General features: G+C 50.6%; 2 protein-coding genes across 19 annotated transcripts in view; one reads left to right on the forward strand and one right to left on the reverse strand.

Annotated features, from left to right (window-relative positions):
- WDR54 (WD repeat domain 54) overlaps positions 1-27,425 on the forward strand; it is a 285,494-nt gene that overhangs the window by 172,158 nt on the left and 85,911 nt on the right. The gene's annotated exons all lie outside the window — the stretch shown is intronic.
- DCTN1 (dynactin subunit 1) overlaps positions 1-27,425 on the reverse strand; it is a 72,495-nt gene that overhangs the window by 18,780 nt on the left and 26,290 nt on the right. For 6 of the 18 annotated variants that reach the window (XM_083631625.1, XM_083631624.1, XM_083631626.1 and 3 more), the window contains exons 3-5: positions 26,652-26,730; positions 24,810-24,841; positions 2,995-3,186 (exon numbers count right to left, since the gene is read on the reverse strand). In XM_083631625.1, the coding sequence (XP_083487751.1) occupies positions 2,995-3,186; positions 24,810-24,841; positions 26,652-26,730 (303 nt within the window). Of the gene's footprint in view, positions 1-2,994; positions 3,187-4,977; positions 4,999-10,926; positions 10,948-19,050; positions 19,072-24,809; positions 24,842-26,651; positions 26,731-27,425 lie in introns of all 18 variants that reach the window. The other 12 variants (XM_083631632.1, XM_083631633.1, XM_083631628.1 and 9 more) reach the window with 4 other exon arrangements.

The raw sequence follows: 27,425 nt of genomic DNA on the forward strand, positions 1-27,425 counted from the left end.
TGCAGAGAAGCCCCCCAGTTGCCAGAGAAGGAAGGGGAGGGTTGGTCCCAGAGCAGGGAGGGGGATCTTGCAGGCTGGCCGAATCTGGAAGGCCACCACCATTATCCCCTGCTGGGAAATAGGGGCCAGCAACCTTTTTCAGCAGGGGGCCAGTCCACCATCCCTCAGACCCTGTGGGGGGCCAGACTATATTTTGGGGGAAGAAATGAACGAATTCCTATGCCCCACAAATAACCCAGAGATGCATTTTAAATAAAAGCACACATTCTACTCATGTAAAAACACGCTGATTCCCGGACCGTCCGCGGGCCGGATTGAGAAGGCGATTGGGCCAGATCCAGCCCCAGGCCTTAGTTTGCCTACTCATGGAGACTCTCCACTGAGCTCAGCCTGGCGCTGATAATGCCAAGGATGCAGGCACAACCCCCCCCCCAGGGGCCACCTGCCTATTCCTACATTGCAGGAGGCTGGACTAGACGACCTTTCTAGCTCTACAATTCTGTGGTTTTCCCTTTGAAATCTCCTTGGCTGAGGACCAGAGTAGCCCACGAGAAAAGAGAGAGAGAAGAATGAACACATTCACTGCTTAGTCTCAGCTGTCCATCTGTTCAGTAGGAATAATATTTCTCTACATTAGAGGGTTGCTGTGAGAGAGCACGTCAAAACTGAACAGCAATTTCGATATCCGTAACAGCACACAAAAGCTTGGGAACTCTGAGGACATGTTCTGGGCCCACTGGACACCTTGAAAGCCCTAAACGGCCTTGGTCCAGTATCCCTGAGGGAGCATCTCCACCCCATCGTTCTACCCAGACACTGAAGTCCAGCTCCAAGGGCCTTCTGGCAGTTCCCTCACTGCAAGAAGTGAAGTTACAGGGAACCAGGCAGAGGGCCTTTTTGGTGGTGGCGCCCGCCCTGTGGAACGCCCTCCCACCAGATGTCAAAGAGAAGAACAACTACCAGACTTTTAGAAGACACCTGAAGGCAGCCCTGTCCAGGGAAGCTTTTAATGTTTAACGGACTACTGTATTTTAATACTTTGTTGGAAGTTGCCCAGAGAGATGGCAGAGAGATATTTCTAGATTTGTCTGGCAGGGCAAGAAACCTCGAATAAAATTTAAGATTTTAACTGATGCTAAAGAAAGAGGTGGATTTGCCCTGCCAGACCTTAAACTCTATTATGAATCAGCCGCATTTTGCTGGCTGAAAGATTGGCTGCTTCTTGAAAACACGGACATTTTGGATTTAGAAGGTTTTAATAATGTTTTTGGATGGCATGCATACTTGTGGTATGACAAGGTTAAAGCACATAAAGCCTTTAAAAACCATATTGTCAGGAAAGCACTGTTTAATGTCTGGATGAGATATAAGGACTTGCTTGAAAGTAAAACGCCAAGGTGGCTGTCGCCAATGGAGGCTAAGGCTCTGAAAAAACTCAATATGGAGGCCAAATGGCCGAAATATTGGGAAATACTGGAACAAGAAGGAGATAAATTGAAATTGCAGAGCTTTGACAGTTTAAAAAATAAAGTACGAGACTGGCTTCACTATTATCAAATAAGGGAGGTTTACAATCTGGACAAGAAAATTGGTTTTCAGGTGGAAAAATCAAAATTGGAAACAGAATTGTTAGATCCTAAAACTAAGAATTTATCAAGAATGTATAACTTGCTGTTGAAATGGAATACACAAGATGAAATGGTTAAATCTCCTATGATTAAATGGGCACAAGATGTTGGACATGATATTATGATGGCTGACTGGGAAAAGTTATGGACCACAGGCTTGAAATTTACGGCATGTAATGCCTTAAGAGAGAATATTATGAAAATGATATATAGGTGGTACATGACACCAGTCAAGCTTGCAAAAATATATCATTTGCCCGATAATAAATGTTGGAAATGTAAAGAAAATGAAGGTAAATTCTTCCACCTTTGGTGGACGTGCCCAAGGATTAAGGCTTTCTGGGAGATGATCTATAATGAAATGAAAAAAGTATTTAAATATACTTTCCTGAAGAAACCAGAGGCCTTTCTCCTGGGCATGGTCGGCCAATTGGTGCGAAGGGAGGATAGAACTTTTTTTATGTACGCCACAACAGCAGCAAGAATACTCATCGCAAAGTATTGGAAGACACAAGATCTACCCACCCGGGAAGAATGGCAGACGAAAGTGATGGAATACATGGAATTGGCTGAGATGACTGGCAGAATCCGGGACCAAGGAGAAGAGTCGGTGGAAGAAGAGTGGAAAAAATTTAAAGTATATCTTCAAAAATATTGTAAAATTAAGAATTGTTAGAAAGATGTTGGAAAAAGAAAATTATTTGGCTTTGGTAGAAATGATATAAAGGATTAAGTAAAAATGAATTGACGAAAGAGTGAACGTAAAACTACAATATATTAAATCAAATTATTAAGATAAAAACAAGGTTGGAAGGATTTGCTGAAATAACAATTTGAATTAGAATACAAAAATGGGAGGTGTGAGGAGGTCAAGGAAATAAGTAAAGGAAGAAAGTTATGTAAAGGTTTAATCTGTTTTTTTTTGTTTTTGTTTTTCTCTTTTTTTAAAATGATTGTACTTTTTCTGTCTTTTTTACTTTTTTTCTTTTTTCTCTTTGTAATTTTCAAAATTCTGAATAAATATTATCTTAAAAGAAAAAAAAGGAAGTTGCCCAGAGTGGCTGGGGAAACCCAGCCAGATGGGCGGGGTATAAATTGTTGTTGTTGTTGTTGTTGTTGTTTTGTTGTTGTTGTTGTTGTTGTTGTTGTTGTTGTAATTTCCCACTTTCAGATTTCCACACTATGAGGGCTGCCTCTGATGAACTTGTGGACACAAGGAGGGCTGTCAGAGGCTCTTGGCTTTGAGGTCAATGGGATCCCAAAGCTCACCCTCCCCGCTCATCCCACAAGCCCCAAGTTGTAAATGGCGGGAAAGCTCAGCAGAGCCAATGCAGCCCCCCCCCCAGAGGCCCAGGGGCCCATTTACCTTGGTGGGTGACAGGATCGATGGCGGAGCCACGGGAGAAGTCAGTGATGGTGTAGGAACCACGGGAGCAGCCAGAGGCGTCTGCGCAGGAGTGCTTGGCTCACTGCTGCTCATCTCGCCGGCCGAGGCAGAAGCTGAGCCCGAGAGGCCCGTTGTGCCGCTGGACGCTGCTGAGCTGGCCGTCCGGGTGGGCTGCAAGGCCGCCATTGGGGTGGAGAAGGAGAAGAAGGAGGAAAAGCATGTTAGAAGGATGCTGGCTGTGCGGAGCCCATGGGCTGCTCTCTGGGGCAATGGCATTGCACAACCGAAACGGCAGATCTCACACAGCTTCTGCAAGAAACACACAGGGACTGATGAATCCAGGAATCGGCAGGAGTTGGAGTAGATTCTGACACTTAAGGGCAATGCAGAGGAGAGGGTGTGTGTGTGTAAAAAAATGCTACTTTGACAGCAAACCTCCCAATGGGCCATTTTTTTCTGGAAGCCTGCTTGGAAGCCCTGCTCAGCTCATAGGAACTGGCTGCGGTGAAGGTGAAAGCACTCTGCACCAGCTCTGGAATACTTTCTTAGCCAAGGGTCACTCCAAGCTGCCCTTGCAGAAGGCGCTGGGGTGCTCCCACCCCTGGAGTCTGAAGTCCTGCTCAGCCAGGCCCCCCTGCAGCGGGACGCTGGCTTCACAGCCCATCTTTTACTTTTTTTATTTCATAAAATTGATAAATCACTTCATTATAAAAAAGGGAGCGGGACCACAAAGAGGTTTACGAAAAGATAAAACAAGAAAATCAAGAAAAACACACTATAAAACACAAAACACCCCGGTTAGAATACTTCCAACTTTTAAAATTACCCCAACTTTCTAAGCATCTCAGTCTAAACAAGACTGGTTTTGGCAGGTGGCGAAAAGGGTCCTGTGGAGGCAGCTGATTGAGCTCAACCGGGAGGGAGTTGCAAAGCGCTTGCACTGACACACTGAATAATCAAGTTCTGGCAAGTGCGGAACAGGCATTATGTGGCACCTGCAGTGGTGCCACTTCTGTCCATCAAAGCAGCCGAGGGGCAGATATGGGGCTTTGTGGGATCTGCTCCCACACCTGCCTCCAGACACGCCTGCTCTGCATTTGCCCAGCTGGCTTCTCTGGGCCCAGGATGGCGATATGGGTGCACATTCCTGCTCACATTTCAAGAATCTGCTGGGAGAGCACCTGAAGGCCCACATCAGAGGGAGGGGACAACGGGCAAGTTGAAAATTAACCAAGTCACTGTGTCCAGATAGCATACACCAGAGAGCTCTCAAAATGTGAAATTACCATCTATGAAACTATGCCTCTTGTCACTAAAATTGGCCTTCTAGCTAGAAGACGAGAAAGACTCATGCCATGCCATGTCATGTAATATAACAATTATATATATATATATATATATATATATATATATATATATATATATATCCCGCCCTCCCCAGCTGAAGCCGGGCTCAGAGCGGCTAACAATAAAGGTAACACAGCATTCTAAAATCAATTCATTCTAAAATCAATTCAGAATCAAGTTAATGGCAACCATTGGGCTAGAGTTCTGTGAGGATTACAGAAGGAGAGAGGGGGTCAGGCTGTGCCTTGGCCAAAGGCCTGGTGGAACAGCTCCGTCTTGCAGGCCCTGCGGAAAGATGTCAAGTCCCGCAGGGCCCTAGTCTCTTGGGACAGAGCGTTCCACCAGATCGGGGCCACAGCCGAAAAAGCCCCGGCTTTTTCATTTGCATTATTCATTTGCATTGTCCCATGTTTCTCCAGGGAGCATCCGTGGTTCTCCTGCCCATATAATCCCCACAGCAACCATGGAGGTAGGTGAGGCTGAGATATATAGAGATGCCCTCCCTACCCCGCCACAGAGGAGAGAGGTTGTAGCAAGAGTCAGCTCAGAGGGGCCTCAGACCCTTCAGCAGCAGAGAGCATTCGAAAGAGCTGCGCAAAGCCCACCGGTTCTCACCTTGGGCCTCCTGGTGGTGGTCTGGAGGCCGGCAGGAGCAGAAGGCGGAGGAGGAGGAGACAGGCAGACAGACAGTTGGGGAAGACAGGAACAGGGAGACACAGAGACACAGCGGCAGGACAGAACAAAGTGCGGAGGGAAGAAGAGAGACAGGAGAGTGGTTAGTGCGCGCGCCATCAGCTCCGCAAGTCGGGCACCCCGACACCCACCCCCCCACCCGCAAGCCAAGCTGCTGCTCATGCACAGTCCAGGTGGGGCTCCTTCCAATGCTGCGAGGCTGGACGCCCGGAGAAGCCCGGTCTCCTCTTCCTGGACAAGGGACAGACCTCCCTGCCTTTGAAGTCAAGGGGGCAATGGGGCCCTTGCCACAGCAGAAGGATGGACACTGACGAACTGGAAAAATAAAAATGCGGCTCCCTTCTATGATTGTAGACTTGTACAAACTTGCAACGTATGAACAACTTGCATATAAATGCAGACTTGCCATGGACAAATTCAGTGGTATCTGGAATCCATTCTTACAAATACTGTAACGGTACAATAGGTACAATAGCAACTTTGTAAAGTACAGTCATACCTTGGAAGTCGAACGAATCCGTTCAGAAGAAGGTTCGACTATCCAAAATGTTAGGAGACCAGAGCGCGGCTTCTGAAACTCCTGCAGCCACTTGGAAGCCCTGATGGACATTCGGCTTCCAAAAATAGTTCGCAAACCGGAACTCTCCCTTCCAGGTTTGCGGCGTTCAGGAGCCAAAACATTCGAGAACTAAGCCGTTCAAAAACCAAGATACGACTGCATACAGTTTTGGGTTTCTCCCCCCCCCTTTATTTCCCCTTCTCCATGGGTGCTGTTTCTCTTTTTCTTTTTCTCTCTTGTTTGCATCCCATCATGTTTAGTGCACATATAATTATGTACTTTTTGAACTTCCAGTTAAAAAGAAAAGGTGGCAGACCAAAGACCATGCCCCCCCCCCATCCTGGATATCCATTAAGCACTGCAAGCAGAGGAGGCGGCAAGCTTTACAGCAGCCAAGACTCGCTTCAGAGGCGGGTGAAGTCGGAGAAAGCTTGAAGGGAACCTGCAACCGGGCCAGAGCTTGGAGCTGACCCTACCCAGGGCCATCAAGGCACTTGGGAGCTCCGGGGGTCAAAGGCCGTCCTGACTTCCCAGAGGATAAGGGGGGGGGAGGGGACGGATCCTGCAGAGGACTCAGCGCTTCCATCCACATGGAGCTTCCTGGCAGAGGGGAATCCCAGCTGGAGATGCCAGGGCAGAAAGCTGCAAATCCCTGCTCTGCTGTTAAGGTCTGGGCAGGCTGATGACACCCACAAGGCCCCGATCCAGGAGACGCTTCCAAGATTGAGGAGGAGGCAGCTCCCCTCCCCATCTTGCCGAAACTGTGAGACAGCACATGGCAGTGCAGAACTATCCTGGGGGTGCAGCTCTGAGAGGGCTGCAGGGCGGTGCCCCTGCCACTCTGCCACCTGCAAAACACCACTGGGGGCTTTCCGTTGTTTTTTGGGCAGCTGCTCCTCCCCTTGCTCTGCCCTCCTCTCCCGGAGCTCCAGCCCCCCCCCACCTTGCCAGCCGCCTGTGCCCAGAGGCTTTGCTGACAGCCAACGCTGGCGCCTCTGGGCAAAAGAAGAAGCTGACAAAGTCTCCATTGTCGGGGGGGGGGGAGGCGGCGCCAGGCATTGTCCCTTCTCCCCTGCTGCTAAGATGGAGCGCCCTGCAAAGGCCAGCCTCTCAAGCGCCCCTTCTTCTCCCTGCAGAACAAACCTCCGAAGAACAAAGTGCTCAGCTGGAACTTGTGGCTGGGGGGGGGGAGGAGCAGGGGGGGAATGGTAGCCAACTTTCTGCCTTTGGGGTCTGGTGCACAGCGCAGGCTCTTTCCCTTCCCAGCTCTTGCCTGTGTGCCTGCAGAGTCAGGCCAAGTCTGTATCTCTGAGAGTGGCAAATCTGAACTTCAAGGCTGCTTTCTCCACAGTTGCCCTTGCATATCCTTTGCCCTGTGCAGTTTGTGTAGGGTTTTTGGGACCATCTAACGGACAGTCAAGGGACGCGGGTGGCGCTGTGGTCTAAACCACAGAGCCTAGGGCTTGCCGATCAGAAGGTCAGCGGTTCGAATCCCTGCAACAGGGTGAGCTCCCGTTGCTCGGTCCCTGCTCCTGCCCACCTAGCAGTTCGAAAGCACGTCAAAGTGCAAGTAGATAAACAGGTACCACTCCGGCAGGAAGGTAAATGGCGTTTCCGTGCGCTGCTCTGGTTTGCCAGAAGCGGCTTAGTCATGCTGGCCACATGACCCGGAAGCTGTACGCTGGCTCCCTCGGTCAGTAAAGCGAGATGAGCACCGCAACCCCAGAGTCGGCCATGACTGGACCTAATGGTCAGGGGTCCCTTGACCTTTAATGGACGGTCACTGGGCTAAATGCCCCTCTTGCTGGAGGGAGGCTTCCTAGGTGGAGAACCTCTGCTTTAGCAGAAGGATGTAGGTGAGATCCCTGAAGTGTGGTGAGACCAACCTAAGGAAGTGCCTTCTTGGGAGTCAGGTCCATCTAGCTCAGCACTGGGCCCAGCAACTGGCAGAAGCTCTCCAGAGTTTCAGCCCCAGCCCAACCTGGAGAAGCAGGGCACTGAGCCAGGGACATTAGGCATGCAGAGCAGGTCCGCTGCCACTAAGCCACAGTCCTTCCTGGCTGGTGAACGCAGTCAGAGGGTGCTTGGCCAAGTGGGTAAGGAGAGCAGTCCATGTCTCGGAGGGGAAGGTCTACTTCCATCCAACCCTAAGATGGCCATTGTGAGAACATCACTGGAATCCCACTGGGTTGTTTTTAACAACTGCAATCCAGCCAGAATAAATGCACCAGAAGGGCAGAGCTTAAGTTTTTCTCATATACGGTTGGCATCCTTCTGTCTCAGGAGACAGCAGAGGAGGGAGCCTTTGGGACTAAAGTCCAACCATGGGAGAGTTACAGCGCCTGCTGTGACTGGAGATACATGTTTTCTGGCAGGTGAGGCAGGTGAAAGCGTCTGGTTTTGCTGCTTCAGGGGCACCACATTAATATAAATATATATAGAATACAGAACACGCCCCCCCCCCAATGCACCAGTGCCTTGCCCGCCTCATTGTGGCTTTGCAGCTCCTACAGGACCAGGACCAAACAGCCAAGGACAAGTCGAAGGTTGCAGCCAGCAGGAATGATGTGCAATATGCAAGTGGGGCGCCAGAATCTGAATACCTGATGCTGTTGCGCAAATTTCCCTCCCCCTCAAAGCCTCTCTGCCCCAGGCTCCAAGGGGGAAATGCCTCTTCGGAAGAGAGGATGGATGCCCCGCAGCCACAGCAGAGCACCAGCAACAAGGCCGTTCCCTGCCCTGTCCCAGGCTGGACAAGGCGGCCTCCCTGCCTGCCTCTCAGCTGCAGGAACACCCTCTCCAGCCCCACCCGAGGCAGGCGCTCTCCCCATCCAGAGCGGATCATTTCAGCCCACCTGTTTCTGGTTGTGGAAAGGCCAGCTGCAGCCACGCTCCAACGCAAGGACAACAACGGCTTCGTGCTTTTTTCGCCCACCTCATCCTGCCCTCCAAGAGGCATTCAACCCATGACCTATGAAGTCTATGAATATCAGCCAGCCATTAAACCCAAGACGCAATCTTAGGCTCTCGTGGTGCAGGCAACAAGCCTTGAGTTCTTGAGTGGGAAACTTTTGGGGAGCAAAGCAGTCTTCTTCAAGACACACAAAAGGAATAAACACATTTAAAAGAGAGAGATGGATGAAGGGATGCATTTCAATCTGAATGGGAATGGGTTTTCTGGTTCTGGTTGCAGATACTGCAACTACGATTCCCTCCATGTAGCTTTCTTTCTTGAAGACCCAGACCATGATGAGGTGACCCAGCCTAGGCAAGCAAGCCACCGTCCCACACCTGGCCCCATCCTCTGGCGGCCCAGGAGTGACTTCCCTGCGCTCCAGGAAGGAGCCTGCCTTTCCCAAGATGCAGACTGGTTTGTTGTATCAGCTGACTGGCCGGCATGCCAAGGCTAAACTGGGAGCTACACCAGCCATCTTGCCCTGCCTTTAAAAGCAAGAGCCCTGCCACAAACGCAGGCAAGGTCACAAACTGGCCTTCGCTCTCTGTGGTCCTGCATTTGAGCAGAGTCCCAACACCACTCCCCCAAAAAAGAATTGCCCAAGGAGCAACATGTCCCTTTCGCGGGAAGGCTAATTCAGGACTGCTTTCATGTACACAGCTTCAGGCTACTTCCTTAGACTGGGGGCGGGCGGAAATCCCAGCTGGGGTGCCAGGAACTCCAATTCAGTAGAGCAGACACCAAGAAGCCACGTGGGGACTCTGCCCAGCCCCTTGTGCATTTCTCTCTTCCCCCCCCTCCGTGCCTTTTCTGTCTGCATACAGGGCAAGGGGCTGTCAAGAGAAGCCTCAGGGCAGAGATGGGTGACTGGCAGCCTGGCTCTGCCTGCTCTCCTTGTCCAAGTGCCACAGGCTGCCAGGTCCAGGTGCAAGGTGTATCCTAGCACTTGCACGCACTGGGAGCAAAGCTGATTGTGCTTCCCTGTGCCACCTGACAAGATCCTAACTACTTCCTTCCTTCCCTCTTGCAATATTATCGCCTACCATGGCTCCAGGACCACCCTCAAGTCCGCAGCTGGGGACAAACCTGCTGGAATCAACTTTCTGCTGCTTTCCAACAGCTGAGCTGCATGCTTTCCCCTACAGTGACCGCTGTCCACCAAGCCTCCTGCCTAGTTCAATCACCCTCCGCCAAAGGACCACGGGAAGAAGCCGAGGGAGCCTGAGGCGTGCAAGGCGAGGTCATCACACCCCAAAAGGGCATTTGCCAGGAAACAAATCCTGTCACTGCAGCCGTGCAAAGCCTCCTTATTCCAAAGCAGGACAGGGGAGGATTAAAGAGGCCCCCGCAAATGCCAGGGGGGCATTAATTTATTGGGATCTATTTCTATACCGCCTTAAATAAATAACAGCTCTCAGCAGCGCAGCACAAGATGGATGAAAACCAAAACTAGCCAAAATAGGGGCAAGGGCAGGAGCAAGGGCATCAAAGCAGCGGCATCGGTGCCCCAAGGCCAGCAATGTGAAAGCCAGCAATGTGGGCGCCAGAAGAATCCCTGGCATGACCGGGGGCAGCGATCAGGACTTCCAAGAGCTGGCCTTTGCCAAGGCTCCCCTTCTGCTGGATTTTAAAGGCACCTCTCAAAATAGCCAACAGGCAGCAGCACCTCACCACAGTCTGGCCAGCCCAATGGCCCAGAATCGGGCACTGGGCACATTTCCCGTCACGTAAGCCAGGCTACGCAGCATCCCTGCTGCGGCAGGAAACTTGCACATTTGCCTCTCAACTGCTCACACGCTTAGCCTTGCATGCAGAAGACCCCAGCGATGGCATGGGCAAAGCTGTGCAGCCCGAAGAGCAAAATGCCCCTCAGAGAAGGAGGAGGGCAAGCTCCTAACAGTGAAGACTGTCAAATTAGCCAGAAGTGTGAGAAGCCGAGGAAAATGGCTGATCCGGCGGAGAAGAAGACAAGAGAGAGCAGTTCACGGGCAACTTTCCCAGAGCAGGCAACCCCCTCTCCCCTGACCCTGGGCAGCAGCAGCAGCAACAACACTGGCCCTCCAGGCTGCTTGGAGGTAAAAAAAAATATATGCTGCATGCAACACCAAGGAGATGAAGAGGGAGGGGAACTCAAACTCAGGAAGACGGGGAATGAAATGCAAGCACATCGCGCCTTAGATCCAAACATGTGCTGTCTCCAACCCTCTTCCAGCAGCTCCACACTCCTCATCCCCATGGCCCGCATGAAGGAGACAAACTCAAAATGACACCCCCTCCCCCCAAAAAATCGCTTCAGCAAACAAAATGGTTTAGAAGCAGCAGCAGCAGAAGCAGCAGCATTTGCATTAGACTGTACCTTCCGTGCAGTTGCGGCCTGCTTCATGGTTGCAGGAGATAAGAGGCAGAGACAGAGAAGAGGAAGGCAGAGACAGAGGGAGAGAGAAAGAGGCAGGCAGAATATTAGACCATTCGATCACAACAATGCAGCACTCCCAAGCAGCACAGCCTGTCCAGGAGATCTTGCAAATGGCTGCAGCTCCGGCGTCTTCCCTCCGCTGTCCTCCGGCCCGGCAGTCCGGCCCCGGCGGCTCCTCTCAGACCTCGGGGCGATTACAGGGGCTTGGGAGCCCAGGAGCACCCCAGCAGCCAGCACCGTGGGCCGCACATCCTTTCGCCACTGGCCTCCAACCACCGCCCCAGCTGCTCATTACATCACCACTCCTGGATCATCCCCTCCCTCCCCCGAGTTCCTCGCAGGCAGATCTCTGATCCAGACGCGTCGCTGCTGCGACTGCAGAACCGGAGACGGAGCCTTTTCTTCGGTAAAGTGAGAAGAGGAGGGAAGAGAAAGGGATGCGCCTCTCAGGGACAGGCGAGGGGCTCCTTGTCACTTAGCAACGCCTTCGGCTCAGCTGTCTCCCCGGCTAATTAAAAGGCTTCTTGGTGCTTCCCTCCCTCTCCCTTCTCCCGGGGAAAGCGAAGGGGCTGGGCTTAGTCTCCAAGCCCAGCAGAGTCCCGGGAGCTCCCTCCTCCTCCGTTCCACAACTCGCTTCAGGGATCTCGCGGAGGACAGGATCTCATTCGCCAGGACTTGGGCACAACTGCACCCGCCACCCCGCTGTCATCAAAGGATTCATCAGTCAAGCCAAGTCCTTTGCAAACCATCGCAGGCAGAAAAACAAAGAGGGCACACACACATGCAGCGCAGGAACACAGAATCCAACGTTAAGAAGGGATGGCTTTAGGAAGACACTACGTGACTTGAACCTGGAGCTATGGAGGAGTCCTGTCTGCTTGTGAGGAATGGCCCCATGCCATGGGCAAGTTGACCATCAGGGTCTCTAGGACACAGGAGAAGACGGACGCATCACAGATGCCTCTGGAGGACTGCGGAATATGTATGAAATATCGGGTGCCAAGGAAGCCTAGCCCTGATTTCAGCAGTTGTACCAACCTGAGCATCACAGAGTAGATGATCTCATGCTGAGAATGATTACGGACCAAACTAAATGACAGATGTCACTCAGACACTTCACCACAGGCAGAGGCCTGTGTTACTTGATGCTGCTCATGTCATAACGGGCTATAATGCAAACTTTAAAGGTGCTGACCTTTAAAGCCCTAAATGGCCTTGGTCCTGTATACCTGAAGGAGCGTCTCCGCTCCCATCGTTCTGCCCGGACACTGAGGTGCAGCTCCGAGGGCCTTCTGGCGGTTCCCTCCCTGCGAGAAGCCAAGTTACAGGGAACCAGGCAGAGGGCCTTCTCGGTGGTGGTGCCCGTCCTGTGGAACGCCCTCCCAGCAGATGTCAAAGAGACAAACAACTGTCTGACTTTTAGAAGACATCTGAAGGCATCCCTGTTTAGGGAAGTTTTTAATATTTAATGCTGTATTGTTTTAACACTTGACTGGAAGCCGCCCAGAGTGGCTGGGGAAACTCAGCTAGATGGGTGGGGTATAAATAATAAATTATTATTAATTATTATTATTATTATTATTACTTCTAGTGTTTTCAGTATGTTCCTCTCGGTTGCTCTTCTGGAAGCATCTCCAGGGCAGGCCAGAGAGAGGAGCGCAGCCCCCGCCTTCCTTTTCGCCTGCTCCATTTGTTCTCCATCTCACTAATGCCCAAGAAGCTTGTCCACAGGGATGCCTGCACTCTGAACCTCTGAACCTCGTGTCACGACGTCAAGCAGGCTGGAGGTTCTCAGGAGGCCCAGAGTCTTTGGCATTTCCTTCCAGACTTAACCACCTTTCTGCCTGACGGGAGCTGGCGCCTGACAGGGGGCTGGAGGTTCCCAATCCAGACTTTGGGATGTGTGAGAGGGACTGATGCTTCCAGATCAACTATGGGATTAAAGGGGGGAAAGCAGCAGAAAGGACCAGAAGCCCAAAGAATTGGGCAGAAGTCTGGACTTGTGAACTTTTTCAGTGGCATTGTCACAACACTATACAGGAGATGAAGACCCTCTTTTGGTTTCAGGGATTTCCCTTGGTTCTCTCTCTCTCATACTTTCTCAAGCTGGCCTTTTGCATAAAACGGAAAGAGAACTCAGAACCCTTAATTTTGCTGCCATGAATAAAAATTCTTCACAAAACTTTAGGAGGCTTTTCGGCAGCTATGAATAAAGACACCAAGCTCTTTCTTATTTGTCACTTGGTTTGCAAAGCGTCCATGTCGTCTTCCCAAAACAAGCTCAGCTTCAGGACCAACCTATCCATTCCTATCAGAGCCCACAATCACAGCGACGGGACTGAATGAGAGCGGCAGCAGAAGCTTGTGAGCACTTGCCCCAAAGGTGAAATATGACAATGCGGCCAGTAAGTCCAAACAATGCAAAAAGTGCATGCATTGGGAAGAAATGACATTTAGGATCTATCCTCTAAGAAGAAGAATGCCCATTTGTTGCAGTAGGAGATCTGCACTGGCTCACAGCTTGCCCTTGTGAGCAGCCCAGAGGGGTTTGGACAAGGTGGCTAGAGAAGCTGTTTCTCATCCTCCCAGAGAAAGCAGAGCCAAGCCAGGATGCTGGTCACCCACAGGGAGTTTTCACCGTTAAGAACCATGGACAGCTATAGGCCAGCTCAGCCCCTCTTCCTTGGGGAGAGGACAGCTGCAACTGGCACAAGGGGTCAGGGAGTATTTGTGGCAAGCTGGCAGGAGCACTTCGTTGAAAATGCCTCCTCATCTCAACCACTGCCTGAAGAGCAGCTGCCCCAAAGACCAAATTTTGGGAGGGTCGGAAGGGCTGCAGCTCAGTGCTGGAAGAACTGCTTGGTATGCAAAATGGCCTAGGTTCAATCCCTGGTAGGGCTGAGAGAGGCTACGGCATGGAGAAATCCTGCAGGGCCACTGCCAGTCAGTGTGGACCATACTGAGCTGGATGGATCAAGGGTCTGACCTGGTAAAGAGCAGCTTCCTGTGGTGCTGTCTCCTTCGTGGGAAAAGGCTGGGGCGGGGGGGGGGGCTTCCAAGTGGGCGTAGACAAGGCAGAGTTGTGGACTGCCTTTACTGCCAAGGCAGCTGGCTGGGGAAAGGGGCCAGGCCACAGGATGGCCACACTCTGCAGAGAGCTGGGCTTGGTGACCTGGAGCCAGGAGAATGCTCCGCATCTCCCAGGTGAAAAGGCCACCGTGGCACCACGCACATGTGGGACTTCTGCTGAAGCTCATAGCCTATGCCAGGAGCCCCAGGACACCACAGAGGCTTCACTGAAGCCTTTTAAGCCGGCAGCATGTTTCACCTGGAATCTACTCCAGGCCAGCCAGGTATCACAATGCTGCAAGCACAGCGCCAACAGAAAGACCACATTGTATTCGACGAAGCTGCTCTGTTCACAGGACTTCCACTTACACAACGGAACCTTCCTTCCTTCTCGTCTCCCTGTGCATGCCCCCCCCAAATCTTTTCTTGGGTGTCCTCCCCACCCTCTGTAGCAGACCTGGGGAGGGGACAAGGAGAGAGAGGAGGAGAGGTTCTGTTGCTCAGAGAAAAGTCCTTGCACAAAAGAGACTCTGCTGGATACAAGCCCCTTTCTTTCCTCTGCCCACCAACTGCCGGGCAAAGCAGCTCCCTTGACAAGCAAGATCTCAGACTCAAATGTGAGCTGCCAGCTCTGCCTCTTGCAGCGTGGCAATGAGGACGCCCTGGCAGAGCAGCCATTAAGGCGCCGGGAAGCTGCAATCAGTGCTGACCTGATAAAAGGAGCTCAGAAGAGCAGAGCTCTGCAAGATGACACCAAGTCCCAAAGGCCCATGCAGGGCGCTGGAACAACAGAAGAGCACCCCAGAGAGGCCACTGCTGGCTGCATGGAGACAAGGCCCTTCGCTTTCAGCAGCCAACGGGGGGGGGGGCAGCTGGGACAAAGAGGGAAACAGTCTGTACCAGCAAACTGAGGAAACAAAGCACCAGGCAGAAGAGAAGCACACAGAAGGCTGCCTGAACACCAAGCCAGGCTACGTGTGTCCGTCCAGCACAGGGCAGAAACAGCTCTCCAGGGTCTCTTGCAAAAAAAGTTTTCTTCCCTACCTCCTGATACTTCTAACGGGGAGGTGCTGGGCACTGAGCCAGGGACCTTCTCTGTGCAGAGAACGGCCCACTGAGTCAGGATCCCTACACCAAAAGGGCTATATGCATTCTGCACATCTGTATAGAGTTGCCTGTTTTATTTTTTATAATTCCATCCCCGCCCCTGCTGATCTCCGGTAAGAGCAGAGGTACATAAGGCACCAGGGCCCCATTTTGAAGACCCAACACAGCCTCTTCTGGCTTCCGAAAATAACACCCTCCGGGTCCTACCTAGGACAGCTACCACAGAGAGCTCACCGCTCACTGCCAGTCTGGGGGGGGGGGGGGAGCAAGGTGATCGCCTGGATGCCAGAGTGCATTTCAGAGACACCCCAACGGGGAACGAGGATGGTGGGAAAGCTTTTGGGTGCATAACTGGCCTCCTGCAACTCCACCAACTTGCACCCATCATTCACTGACCACCATCTTACCTAAGCAGAAGTTTCCCCCAGTCCAGTTTGGCGCTTCCTGTCTGCCCCCCAGTGGGAAGGGGGAGCACTGAATGCATTTTGGGAACAGAACCAGAGAATGCCACTGGGGTCAGAGACCCACTCCTCCCCAGGAGGAGAGAAGCGATGTAAGGTTGCTACAAGAAGGCCCATGAGGCTGTCCAAATGCACTTTCTAGCATTCACTCAGCAGTCCTTTGGCAGGTCCTTCACTGCCCAGGCCCCGCCCTTGGTCCTTCAGCCTCACCTGCCAAGCACAGGGCTGGAGAGGGCCCTGCTGCACTAACCACTAGGAATCCTGCCCTGGTGCTCCCTGTCGCCAGGGAGAGGCCACCATGCCTAGAAGGCAGACGCCAGGAGCAGAGAGGCTCCTTCCGGGTGGGGAGACAGATGGCAGGGCTGGGGGAGGGGAGGGTGAATAGGTTGGGGCAGGGAGGGAGGCAGGGGAGGGGACTCTCTGGGGGCTCTCCCACTGGGACCACGGGGACCATCTGTCACTAAAAAAGCACAGCCAGAGGGAGCCAGTAACCCGATTAGCAACGCAGAGCTGTGCTGCAAAGAGCCCCCTAATCTCATCAACTGAGATTTACCTGCTGCCACCTTCGGCTGGTCTGAACCCAGCTCTGTTTTTAAGAGACCGAAAGGGGGCAGAGAGAGATTTAAGTGCTCTGAAATGTCATGAGTGTACATATATACTTGGGGGGGTGCCAGCTGGAGAAAGAACCTGCTCCCACCCCACCCCCAGGCCAAGGGGCAAGCAGCTTCAGGGACAAGACACAACGCAGCCCCATCTTCTCTTCTCTTCCTGGCTGCTGAGCCGTTTCATCATGAGGAAGGGGGGCCCCGTGGGACAAGAGGAGTCCCCCGGCACTGCCTTCCAACTCACAAGCAAGCCAGGCAAGCCAAGACCTGCCGCCAGGAGCCCAAGAGAAAGGAGAGTGGCTCAGCTGGACGTCCGTTGCTCCCTGTGCGCTCTGAAGGATGGGAGGACAGGCAGAGCTGGGACCAGGCTGGGGCCTCATGCAAAGTGTCGGCAGCCAGGAGACGGTTCTGGCAAGAAGCAGCAGCAAGAGCACAAGCGAGAGAGGGAGGGAGGGAGGGAGGACAGAGCCCATGCAGGTCAGGAAGCCTGAGGCACATGCAACAGCAGCGGCGAAGGCGGCAGTGGAGGAAGAAAGGGATCCCTGCCAGAGTTGGAAAGGGGCTCTCAAAGCCAGGCCAGAAAAGGTTCTCCCACTCAGAGGTCATTTCCACCACACCCTCTGGAGGCCAAGGACAACCCACCTCTACTGAGAAGCCAAAAGGTAGGACTTCTCCCGCTGGGGTGCAATTGCTCAGAGTGCCTGGGGGTCATTCCATGATCAGATCTCATTCACAACAATAATAACTGATGGCAGCAGGAGTACCTTAAAGCAGTCATAGGGATTCAGGTTTCGACTGCAACAGCCACTTGGGCCTAGAGCAAAGGGTGTTGATCCCACCTGCCCCCCTTCATTTTCCAAATCTGACCCCCCACCACAGAAGCTGCCACTAGACTAATCGTAGGAAGAATAAGCATGAAAAGCGGCAGCTTTGGGCTTTCTTGTTCTGATGTGTGTTTCTGCTGCACTTTCCTTGATTCTGCCTTGGGAAAAGCTGGTGCTTGAAGGCCCAAGACCAGGGGCTGCACAAAGCCCCTCCCCAGGTACCAGGAGGAGTGGGGTGGTCATTGTCCTTCTCTCCCAAAGGGGGAAGGGGCCCTTCCTTGCTGCGACGAGTACCCCAGGGGTGGCTTATGTTAGGGAGAGCGAGAGGCAGGGTAAGTCAGCTCTGCGCTCTTCTCAAAGGCACACGGCTGCTAGTTCTTGGCCAGGCCTGCTCACCCAGGATGCCAGCAGTGTGTCTTTGAGTTCAAGCTTTTCTGTGTCCTGCCAGAAACTAATAGGAGGGCAAGATGGAAAGGAAGCAATCAACAGCAGCTGTGCTAGCATGAGAACCCCCAACCAGGCTCACCCGGGCAAAAAGCAGCTGGCAGCACCCTTTCGAAGCCCACCAAGTTTGTGACTTGGAGGTGAAGCTGGCAGGGGGCAAGGGAGCCCTGGAACAGCCTAGCTCAGGGGCCGCCAGCTGCCCAGCACCCAAGTCTTGGCTGATGCTATACTGATGCTTCTTGCTGATTTTGTTCTTGTACATTGTATACCGCCTCAATATATTCTGATGAAAGTGTGGCTTATAAATATGTGAATTATGTAAAGCAGCGGCTCACAATCTGCTAATTACTGAGGACCCCCTATTCTTCAAAAGCCAAGCCATGGGCCCCCTATTTTGGAAAATGTTGATAACTCTGCAAAGCAATTTTTTTGAACAAAATGTGGGGTAGCCCCTAATAAGCAAAGGATTTCAGGTATACTAAAAAACAGATTAGGACTGCATGATATCTGGTTTTCAATACTGTGATCTATCAGTGGCTAAACATTGCGATATTCCAATATATCATAATGTCTGAATTTGGAGGTCAGGCGTGGGGATGAGGTAAGGAGCCGTCACAGAAATCAGGCAGGTGGGGGGAGAGGAAGCGGAGTCACCTCCATCGCATGGGGGGCACATTAAGTCACCATTAGCAGAGCAGCCAGCAGTGGCAGCCAGAGAAAATGCACATCCACTGTGACTGCTGCTGCTTTTCTGCTGAGAAAAGCTGCTCCGCCTCAGTGCCAGGGGAAAGTAGAGCCACGGTGCCTTGAAGTGAGGGCAATCAGATGCCCTGGTCTCCCTCAGCGTGAGGGAAGGCAGCTCAGATCAGCAGCGTTATCAGCCGAGATCATCGTGCAATGTCAGCGGTGCCTTGAAATCAGCTGCCCTGCTCTCCCTTGAGTGAGGAGCAATATACAGTGGTACCTCGGGTTAAGTACTTAATTCGTTCCGGAGGTCCGTACTTAACCTGAAACTGTTCTTAACCTGAAGCACCACTTTAGCTAATGGGGCCTCCTGCTGCTGCCGTGCTGCCGGGGCACGATTTCTGTTCTCATCCTGAAGCAAAGTTCTTAACCTGAAGCACTATTTCTGGGTTAGTGAGGTCTGTAACCTGAAGCGTATGTAACCTGAAGCGTATGTAACCCAAGGTATCACTGTATTGCTGGGTATTGCCGGGTCAAAATCGTTATCGCAGTGTGATTTCAGAACCAATTTTGGCCAATGTATTGAAAAACCATACAGCGCTAAAACAGACCATTAAATTTGTGATATTACCATGCAAAAATGACCCTTAAAAAAGTTGGTGGGGGGAGGCAAGGGATAGAGCCACGGACCCCTAATTGGGAGCCACTGATGCAAAGCACTCCAAGCCAACTCATCAGGCGCCAGCCAAGGGAGCAGACATGCAAGGAGGGCACATGCACTTGTGCGCAACGGAGGGGGGGCACAGCAGCCCCTGCCGAAACGGTTTCATGCGCGGGTGGGACTCTGTCAAGAGAAAAAAGAGGCACCACCTTTTTAGGTTTCACTCCACGCTGCATGGAAAGAGGATAAAAGATTAGATGTTAGAAAGATACAGGCTGTTATGCACCAAAGGCAAGTGGGGACCAGACAGCAGCCTGGTTGCTGCCATAGTGGGGTAAACCTCGCTCAGGGCAAGCATCTGGGTCAGGCTCGGTTCACCAGCACACCCAACCCTCCTCCTCCTCCTCCTCACAGCCTTGTTAGCCTCCAAGAGTTCCACCAAGACAGAAAAGCAAGCTTGAGAGACGAGGACGGGGCTGGCCTTCCCCTCCTCGCACCCAGGTCCAGGGACACCTTGGGCTCCGGATGGAAGGTGGTTCACACAGCAGTAGCAGAGGTGGGAGGGAAATTATATAATGCCACAACTCAGCCGTGGTGCTGATGCCTGGAAGCAGGACTTAAGGTTTCTATCCTGCCTTTCCATTAAAAGTAGGAAGGCAATAGGTGAAAAGTCTCAACAGAAGACCAAACACAGGACAGTCCGAACCACGTTGACTTTGAAGTAAGCAATATGGAATTCACCGAGGAAAGACTGATGAGCTTGCAAGCCCATTGAGGATTGCAGCCAGTTTGCTTCAGGGAACAATTCTTGTACGGAAGGGCCCCACCTCAAAAGGAGAACAGGGTTCAAATATTTGGGTGTGAATATGACAGCCAAGAATGTGAATTTATTTAAAGACAATTATGAAAAAACTTGGACAGAAGTGAAAAAAGACCTAGAGACATGGTCAAACTTGAAGCTTTCCTTGTTAGGTCGAATTGCAGTTATAAAAATGAATGTATTACCAAGAATGTTGTTTTTGTTTCAAGCATTGCAGATAATGGATAAAATGGACTGTTTCAAGAAGTGGCAGAAAGATATATCTAAATTTGTCTGGCAGGGCAAGAAGCCCAGAATAAAATTTAAGATATTAACGGATTCAAAGGAAAGAGGGGGGTTTGCCCTGCCAGACTTTAAATTGTACTATGAAGCGGCAGCTTTCTGCTGGCTTAAAGAATGGCTGCTTCTTGAAAACACAGACATTTTGGATTTGGAAGGATTTAATAACATTTTTGGGTGGCATGCATATTTGTGGTATGACAAGGTTAAAGCGCATAAAAGTTTCAAAAACCATATTGTCAGAAAAGCACTGCTGAATGTCTGGGTTAGATATAAGGACTTGTTGGAAAATAAGACTCCAAGATGGTTATCACCAATGGAAGCTAAGGCAGTTAAAAAGCTAAATATGGAGTCGAAATGGCCAAGATATTGGGAAATCTTGGAAAAGGAAGGGGATAAACTGAGATTGCAGAGTTTCGAAAAACTAAAAGAGAAGGTGAGAGATTGGTTACATTACCATCAAATAAATGAAGTGTTTAAATTAGACAGAAAAATAGGTTTCCAGGTGGAAAAGTCAAAACTAGAGACTGAACTGTTAGAATCCAGCACTAAGAACTTGTCAAAAATGTATAATCTGCTGCTGAAATGGAACACACAAGATGAAACGGTTAAATCAACTATGATTACATGGGCTCAGGACATTGGTCATAACATCATGTTTGTTGACTGGGAAAAGTTGTGGACCACTGGGTTGAAGTTTACGGCGTGTAACGCCTTAAGAGAAAACATAATGAAAATGATTTATAGGTGGTACATAACCCCAGTCAAACTTGCAAAGATCTACCATTTGCCTGATAATAAATGTTGGAAATGTAAGGAAAAGGAAGGCACATTCTTTCACCTCTGGTGGACATGCCCGAAGATTAAGGCATTCTGGGAAATGATTTATAATGAACTGAAAAAGGTATTTAAATATACTTTCCCCAAGAAACCAGAGGCCTTTCTCTTGGGTATTGTCGGCCAGGGGGTGCTAAAGACAGATACAACCTTCTTTATGTATGCTACAACAGCAGCTAGAATACTCATCGCAAAGTACTGGAAGACACAGGATCTACCCACACTGGAAGAATGGCAGATGAAGGTGATGGACTATATGAGCCTGGCAGAGATGACGAGCAGAATCCGAGACCAGGGAAGAGAAGCGGCGGAAGAAGAATGGAAAAAGTTTAAGGACTATTTAAAGAAATATTATAAAATTGGAGACAGTTAGAATGATGTTGGACTAAAATAAATGGTTACTATTAGTAATGATTATGACAAAGAGAATAAGGGTGATTAGCATAAATTTATAATAAAATAAGGTAAGATTTCGCTGAAAAACTGTAAGAATTTGGAATACAGAAACGGGAAGTAAGAGGAGGTCGAGGAAGAAAGGTTTAGAAATTGGGTTATGAAGTGGTACGTGTTTTTTGTTTTATTATTGTTGAATGTTTGTTTATGTACGTCTTGTTTCTGTTATATAAAAAATTGTTTAATAAAAATATCTTAAAAAAACAAAAAACAAAAGGAGAACAGGGTTCTCCTCGCAGTCGGTTCCACTGGTGTCAGTTTGGAAACCCCGGAGAAAATGGTTGGGACACCCTGAACGACTGCTGAGCAAAAGACCATTCCCTTCAAAGAAAGAAACCAATTTCAAAATGGCCTCTTCTTCAGACATGATTATCTACAGAGAACTATTTGCAAGTCACTGAGATGAACATGATACCACAATGCAATACGAGCAGATAACGTAGCCTGCATAACCCTTGAAGGAGATACTCTCGCCAAATACTGCCCTTCCGCCCACTGGACAGCCAAGGACTCTTTTGCAACAGCAGCTCCCAAGATCTCCTGGCTCTGCTGACATCTAGTGGAGCAACAAGCAACTCCTGCCCACAGCTCCCAAATTCAGCTTGGAACAAGGGATGCAGGCAGACGCCCTTCTGGAAAGGACAGAGGAAAGTGGCCCCGAGATTCAAGCTCCTCATTCTTCTTAGAAAGAAGCCACAGGCACAGTCTTAGACTCAGGACTGGGAAGCAAAAAGAAGTCAAGGGAGGAGGCGACTCTCCAAAACAGCAGAAGGTGGGCAAGTTTTATGGAAATGAGGATGGAGATGAAGGCAGTGAGGCCACAGCTGGGTGGGTGGAAGCCCAAGGTATGACCTGTTCCCTAACGAAGTTTTGAGCTGACATTATTAACATTATTGGCAGCTGATGTTATTACAGTGCCCGTACCCTTCTATAAAGTTTGGGGCTTGTGGCTAAGAAAATGTCATTTAAGGGGACAGGATGAACTCCAGGACAGGGCCATGGTCCCCAGCTTGAGTCCCTGGGAGCATCTCCTGGTATAACTGGGAAAGAGCCTTCCACGGTGGGAGATCCTGGAGAGAGTAAGTCTCCTCTTCCTCACCTTTTCTCCAAACTAAAACATGGTGGACGGATTTCATCAGGGGGCACAACCTGACCAGAGTGGTGAGCAATGTTGGGGGCAGAGTTCTGGGTGGAGCTGAGGTGGCCAAGCTGTGCTGGCAGAGGGCCAGTGAGGCAAAGGTTGCAGAAGTCAGGGGGAGAGACGGCACCAGAGTTTTCAGTGAGCGAGAGGAGGGGTTGCATTTGATGATGGACTGAATAGGCAGAATAAATGAGAAAGAAATTAAGAAATAAAGCCAGTTGCAGGTGAGATGGCAGCACTGTGAACGACAATGGAGAGTGAACAGAGAGAGAGAAATGAGAAATCCAGGACGTTAATCACATTTATTTAACTATAGAAGCCCACAAGATTTTCGGTTGCATGTGAAAAGTTAGGGAGGGGGGCAGTCAACTAAGTTTTACTCAGGGTAGACCCACTGAAAATTAATGAGCATGACTAACTGAGGTCCTTTAATTTCAGAGGGTGTACTCCAAGTAAAGCTTAGCTGAATATCACCAAGCAACTAAGCTGCTTGGATGTTAGGTTGGTTAACACAAGCTATTTTTGTGACTGCGGTGGGTATGTTAATGTTGGAGGGCACATTAACAGAATTCCATAATGTTTTTTATTTGAAAAGACTGATGAGCCTCAACTGGGCAACTTAGGCCAGCCATCCAGGGGCAAATCCCGGCAGGCCATCTTCAAAATCGGAAAGGTTGGGACTGGGCTGAGCACCTTACTCCCCAACCCTTCCATCTCTTCCCACCCAATGTTTTAATAACTCGGAAACCAGGAAAGTGGGCACTGGAGGAAGAGCAGCCTCTGTTGTTGCTGCTGCTGCCCAGCTGGTGCCGTGTGAGAGGCGCCTGCAAAGCCCACGACCGCGAACCATCCGCTTCGCGCTCCACGCTGCCGGCATCTGTTGGGGCAGGTGGTGCCTTTGGAAGCCCTTTGTTCACTGGGCACTGCGGCCCCCCTTGCAAGGCCAGCAACAGGAAAAGCTGCTCGTGCCCTTGCTCTAAAGCGCTGCCCAGAGGGTCTGGGGCAACCCAGAAAGGGTGGGGTCCAAATAATAAAATTACTATTATTCTTTATTTAAGAGAACCAGGGAGTTTGGAGGGCAGCAGCGCCAATTCATGAGACACCCACCCACCTGCCTCCCTCCTGAGTCAGTCACTGCCCCCCCCCGGCAGAGCTGCTCCTTCGGCATAACTCTGACCTTGCCCCTCTGCCTTCATCCTCCTCCCTTGTTCCTGGGGCTCAGCAAGGTGTGTGTGGGGGGGGGTAATCTTCCCACTGAACCGCCACATAACTCAGAAACTGAATTGGAGGGCTTGCAAAACTGAGGGTGAAGCAAATGTTTGGCAACAGACACCCTTCTGCCCCACATGAAGGGGAACCCAAGGAAAGGCACCACCAGCCAGAGGGCTGCAGCTAACTGCCTATGTCCTCTCCATCGGCCTAGAGGAGAGGCAAGCAAGGGGCTGGACTTGGGAACTTCTGATCTCCACAGAGCGCAGGATCATGAGTCAGCACTAGTTCACACCACCACAGCTCTTGGGTCCGTATCTCTGACTGCAGGCTGCTGTGCTCCACTGTGGCCATGAGAGCATCCTGGAGGAAAAGGAACCAGCCCCCCTCCCTTGCAGCTGCAAGTGCCATGTGCTCCCTGACGCATCGCTCGGAACCAGCAACTCAGCAAGCAGCTTGAACCAGCCTCGGACGGAGTCATTTGATCAGCCAACGTGGCAGTTGAGAGGGCGCATGGTTCCGTGTTTAAGCCGGGACAGCACCCCCACTCCCTGATCATGCAAGCCAACTCATCCCTGTGGCCTGGGCCAAGGTGTGATACTAGAGGGTGCAGCCTGGAACATCTTCCCAGCAAGGCGCCCTGGCCTGCAAACTGCACGAGCAGCTCCAAGTCCAGGGGTCAGAACTAAGAAGCACGCCTAGGCCTTTTGTGACCCAGAGTGCGAGGAAGCCAGGAAGCCCGGTGGCTGTGAGAGACCCCTTGATTCAGTGCACGTGGAACAAATAAGCAAACCTCTGGACACGCAGCGTCACAAGCTTTGGCGCCCCTGGCCGACAGAGCTGGCTTGCTCCAGCAGACACCCATTTCAGCCAGCGGTTGCAGGACTTTGCGCTCCCATCCCCTTCTTTTTCGTTCATAAAGCAATTGCTGCCTTTGCAACGGGTGTGATGTGTGCTCTGAGTCCCCCATCCCAGCCCTGCCCTTGTGCACATGGAGAGCTAAACCACAAAACATTCAAGCAGAGCATACGTCTGTCATGTATGACCCAGGGGAGAATCCTGCACTGGAGGAGGATGGACCAGGCAGCCCTCAAGATCCATTCCAACAACAGTTCTATAATTCTATGAAGTCTCAAGCGTCTGGGTCGAAATTCTCTCCCCCCCTTCAAACCAAAAGTTAGACGTGGGTGGAATGAACTGTTCGCCCGTCCCAAGAACAAAGTACTCACCAGCTTGCTGGCTTTGGGACCTTCTGAAGAATCTGGAGGAGACGAGAAAAGGAAAAGAAGCAAAGCACTCAGAAGAGACTTTGGGAAATGGATCACTCTCCCCGCACCTGTCAAGGCATCAGCAGCAAGTTCCTAAGGGAGGATCTGGATTTCTGAATTTCACCAGGAAGGCAGCTCCCATTTTATACCCTTCAGCTCATTTGTGAGGCAGAGGGGGAAACTCAGGTTCCAAGCACGTGCAAACCAGGGTCCACTGAGGCAACGAAGTTAATAATAATAATAATAATAATAATAATAATAATAATAATAATAATTAAAGGTAAAGGGACCCCTGACCATTAGGTCCAGTCGTGACCGACTCTGGGGTTGCGGCGCTCATCTCACTTTATTGGCTGAGGGAGCCGGCATACAGCTTCCGGGTCATGTGGCCAGCAGGACTAAGCCCCTTCTGGCGAACCAGAGCAGTGCACGGAAATGCCGTTTACCTTCCCACCGGAGCGGTACCTATTTATCTACTTGCACTTTTGACGTGCTAGGTTGGCAGGAGCAGGGACTGAGCAACGGGAGCTCAGCCCGTCGCGAAGATTCGAACCGCCGACCTTCTGATCGGCAAGTCCTAGGCTCTGCGGCTTAACCCACAGCGCCACCCACGTCCCTAATAATAATAATAGCTGCTATTAAACTTCGTGAACCCCACAATAACTAATAAAGCACACCCAGTATCCTTCACACGGTTTGTGATGTCCTCTCTCTGCACAGCAATGAACCTGGCAAGTCCCCTTTCATTCCTCATACCGTCCTGTACTTAATGCGTATCGGTCATTTGCCGCTTGTCTTTACTGGATGTGTTCTGTGATACCGGTTGCCTTATTGCGAATGTTAAAAGCTACTTTGGAGATGATATGATGCTTTAATGGCGAACTCAGATGGCCCTCGCCAATCATTTTGAAGGTGAAACAGGGCCACCCACAAAGAAAACAAAAGGTTTTAGCCTACTAGGAGGAACCCCAGATACAGATCAAGTACCTCAAAGAAGCAAAACAGAATGCTTAAAAAAGAAGCAGGCTGCTTACTGCAGATGCACGCAGTCAAACCGCCTCACTGTTGGTGATGTTAATGGTACTCTGGACTTGTGGAGAAGGGACACAGAGTTGGAGTGCAGGGTTTCTAGCAAATCAGCCAGCCAGCCCTGGCATGCCCTCCCAGGGAGAGAGGGCGAGAGGGCGCTGCCAATCTCAGACCAATTTACCCAGCATGGGACACACCAGCCCATGTCCCTCCAGCTCTGAGCTCTGCTGTAGCCTGAATGCTAAGGAAGCCAGAGGCTTCTGAAAAAGAGAGAGAGAGCTACAGCCAAGCAGAGCCCAGCACGTCCTTTCCATCTGTTTCATGCCTGCACCAAACGTTGCAGCAGCCACCAGTTTCCAGGGAAACCCTCTGGCAAAAAGCCATGCTGCTCAGAGTTCCACGGAGAAAACATTAAGGCCAAGTCCAGAAACTTTGACGCTTCTCACCTGCCGGCCTCACTCTTGCATCCCAACCTTGTAAGACTAACCCGGCCACTTCCTGCATCCTATGCCCTGGTCCTTAACCCAGGACAATCGTCACCTCCCTTCTCTGCCTGGTGAAGCTGGCTGCTTTCTCTTTCCCCTCTCATCTCCACCTGCTTATCTGGCTTCCCTGACCCTTTGGGATCCTCTCTCCACACTCTCTTTAAGCTGCCTGCTGTTCAAATTCAGCTGCCAGAGTAAACAAGGTGCTCCAGCAGGAACCTTGCAAAATCCTGCTTGTCCCTACTATATTTACATGAACAGGCTAGTCAAGGATCAGTGAAGTCCCTACCTCTCTTAGGGACCTTCGAAGCGGAAGACTCCGGCGTCTCCGGGGACGTTGTTTCTGCGCCATCGTCAAAAACCTGGATCTGATCAGATTTAACATTTTATATAAATTGTTTATTGAAATACTGTTAGGTCACATTTCAGGCTATGCACCCTCAGCGAGGCAGCTTACAATATATTAAATGCAAAGTGACAAACATAAAATAAAATCAAAACGCTGGTTTTAAAACATGGATTGGAAGCAGATAAAATCATATCATTACAGCTCAGGTTAAAATAATTGCAACAGCAGCATCATAAATCCATTAAAAAAGGAAGTTGAATCGGATGGTTTGTCAAAAACCAGAACTGACAGGACCTCTCACACTTCAGTAAGTGAAGAGTTTTATTGATTTTTATTTGAAGATTTATTTGAAGTCTTTAAGAGTAAATAACCTCAAGGTGGCGCCTAATATAAAAACACTAATAGTACACACAGATATATTAGCACAGCTCAAACAAGCAAATAGCTGAGCATTACATAAATACCACCGGTACTAAGAGCATCAAAGCCCAAAAAGTAAACCCCTTTGAAACAAAGCCAGCAAGAAACGCTGGTTTTTGAGATCTTTCTGAAAAGCCTGCAGTGCTGCTGTCACAAGGTTCTGGTCCCCAAGATGTGTGGGTTCAAATCTAGTTATGGGGTTGGTAAGTGGCCCCTGGAACCCAGTTGCTGCTTTCTAAAACAAAACCAATATGCCTGGGTTTTATAGACATGCTCTTGGTCAGAAGATCTAAG

This window comes from Podarcis filfolensis, assembly GCF_964270895.1.
Source record: "Podarcis filfolensis genome assembly, chromosome: 9".
Classification (NCBI taxonomy): domain Eukaryota; kingdom Metazoa; phylum Chordata; class Lepidosauria; order Squamata; family Lacertidae; genus Podarcis; species Podarcis filfolensis.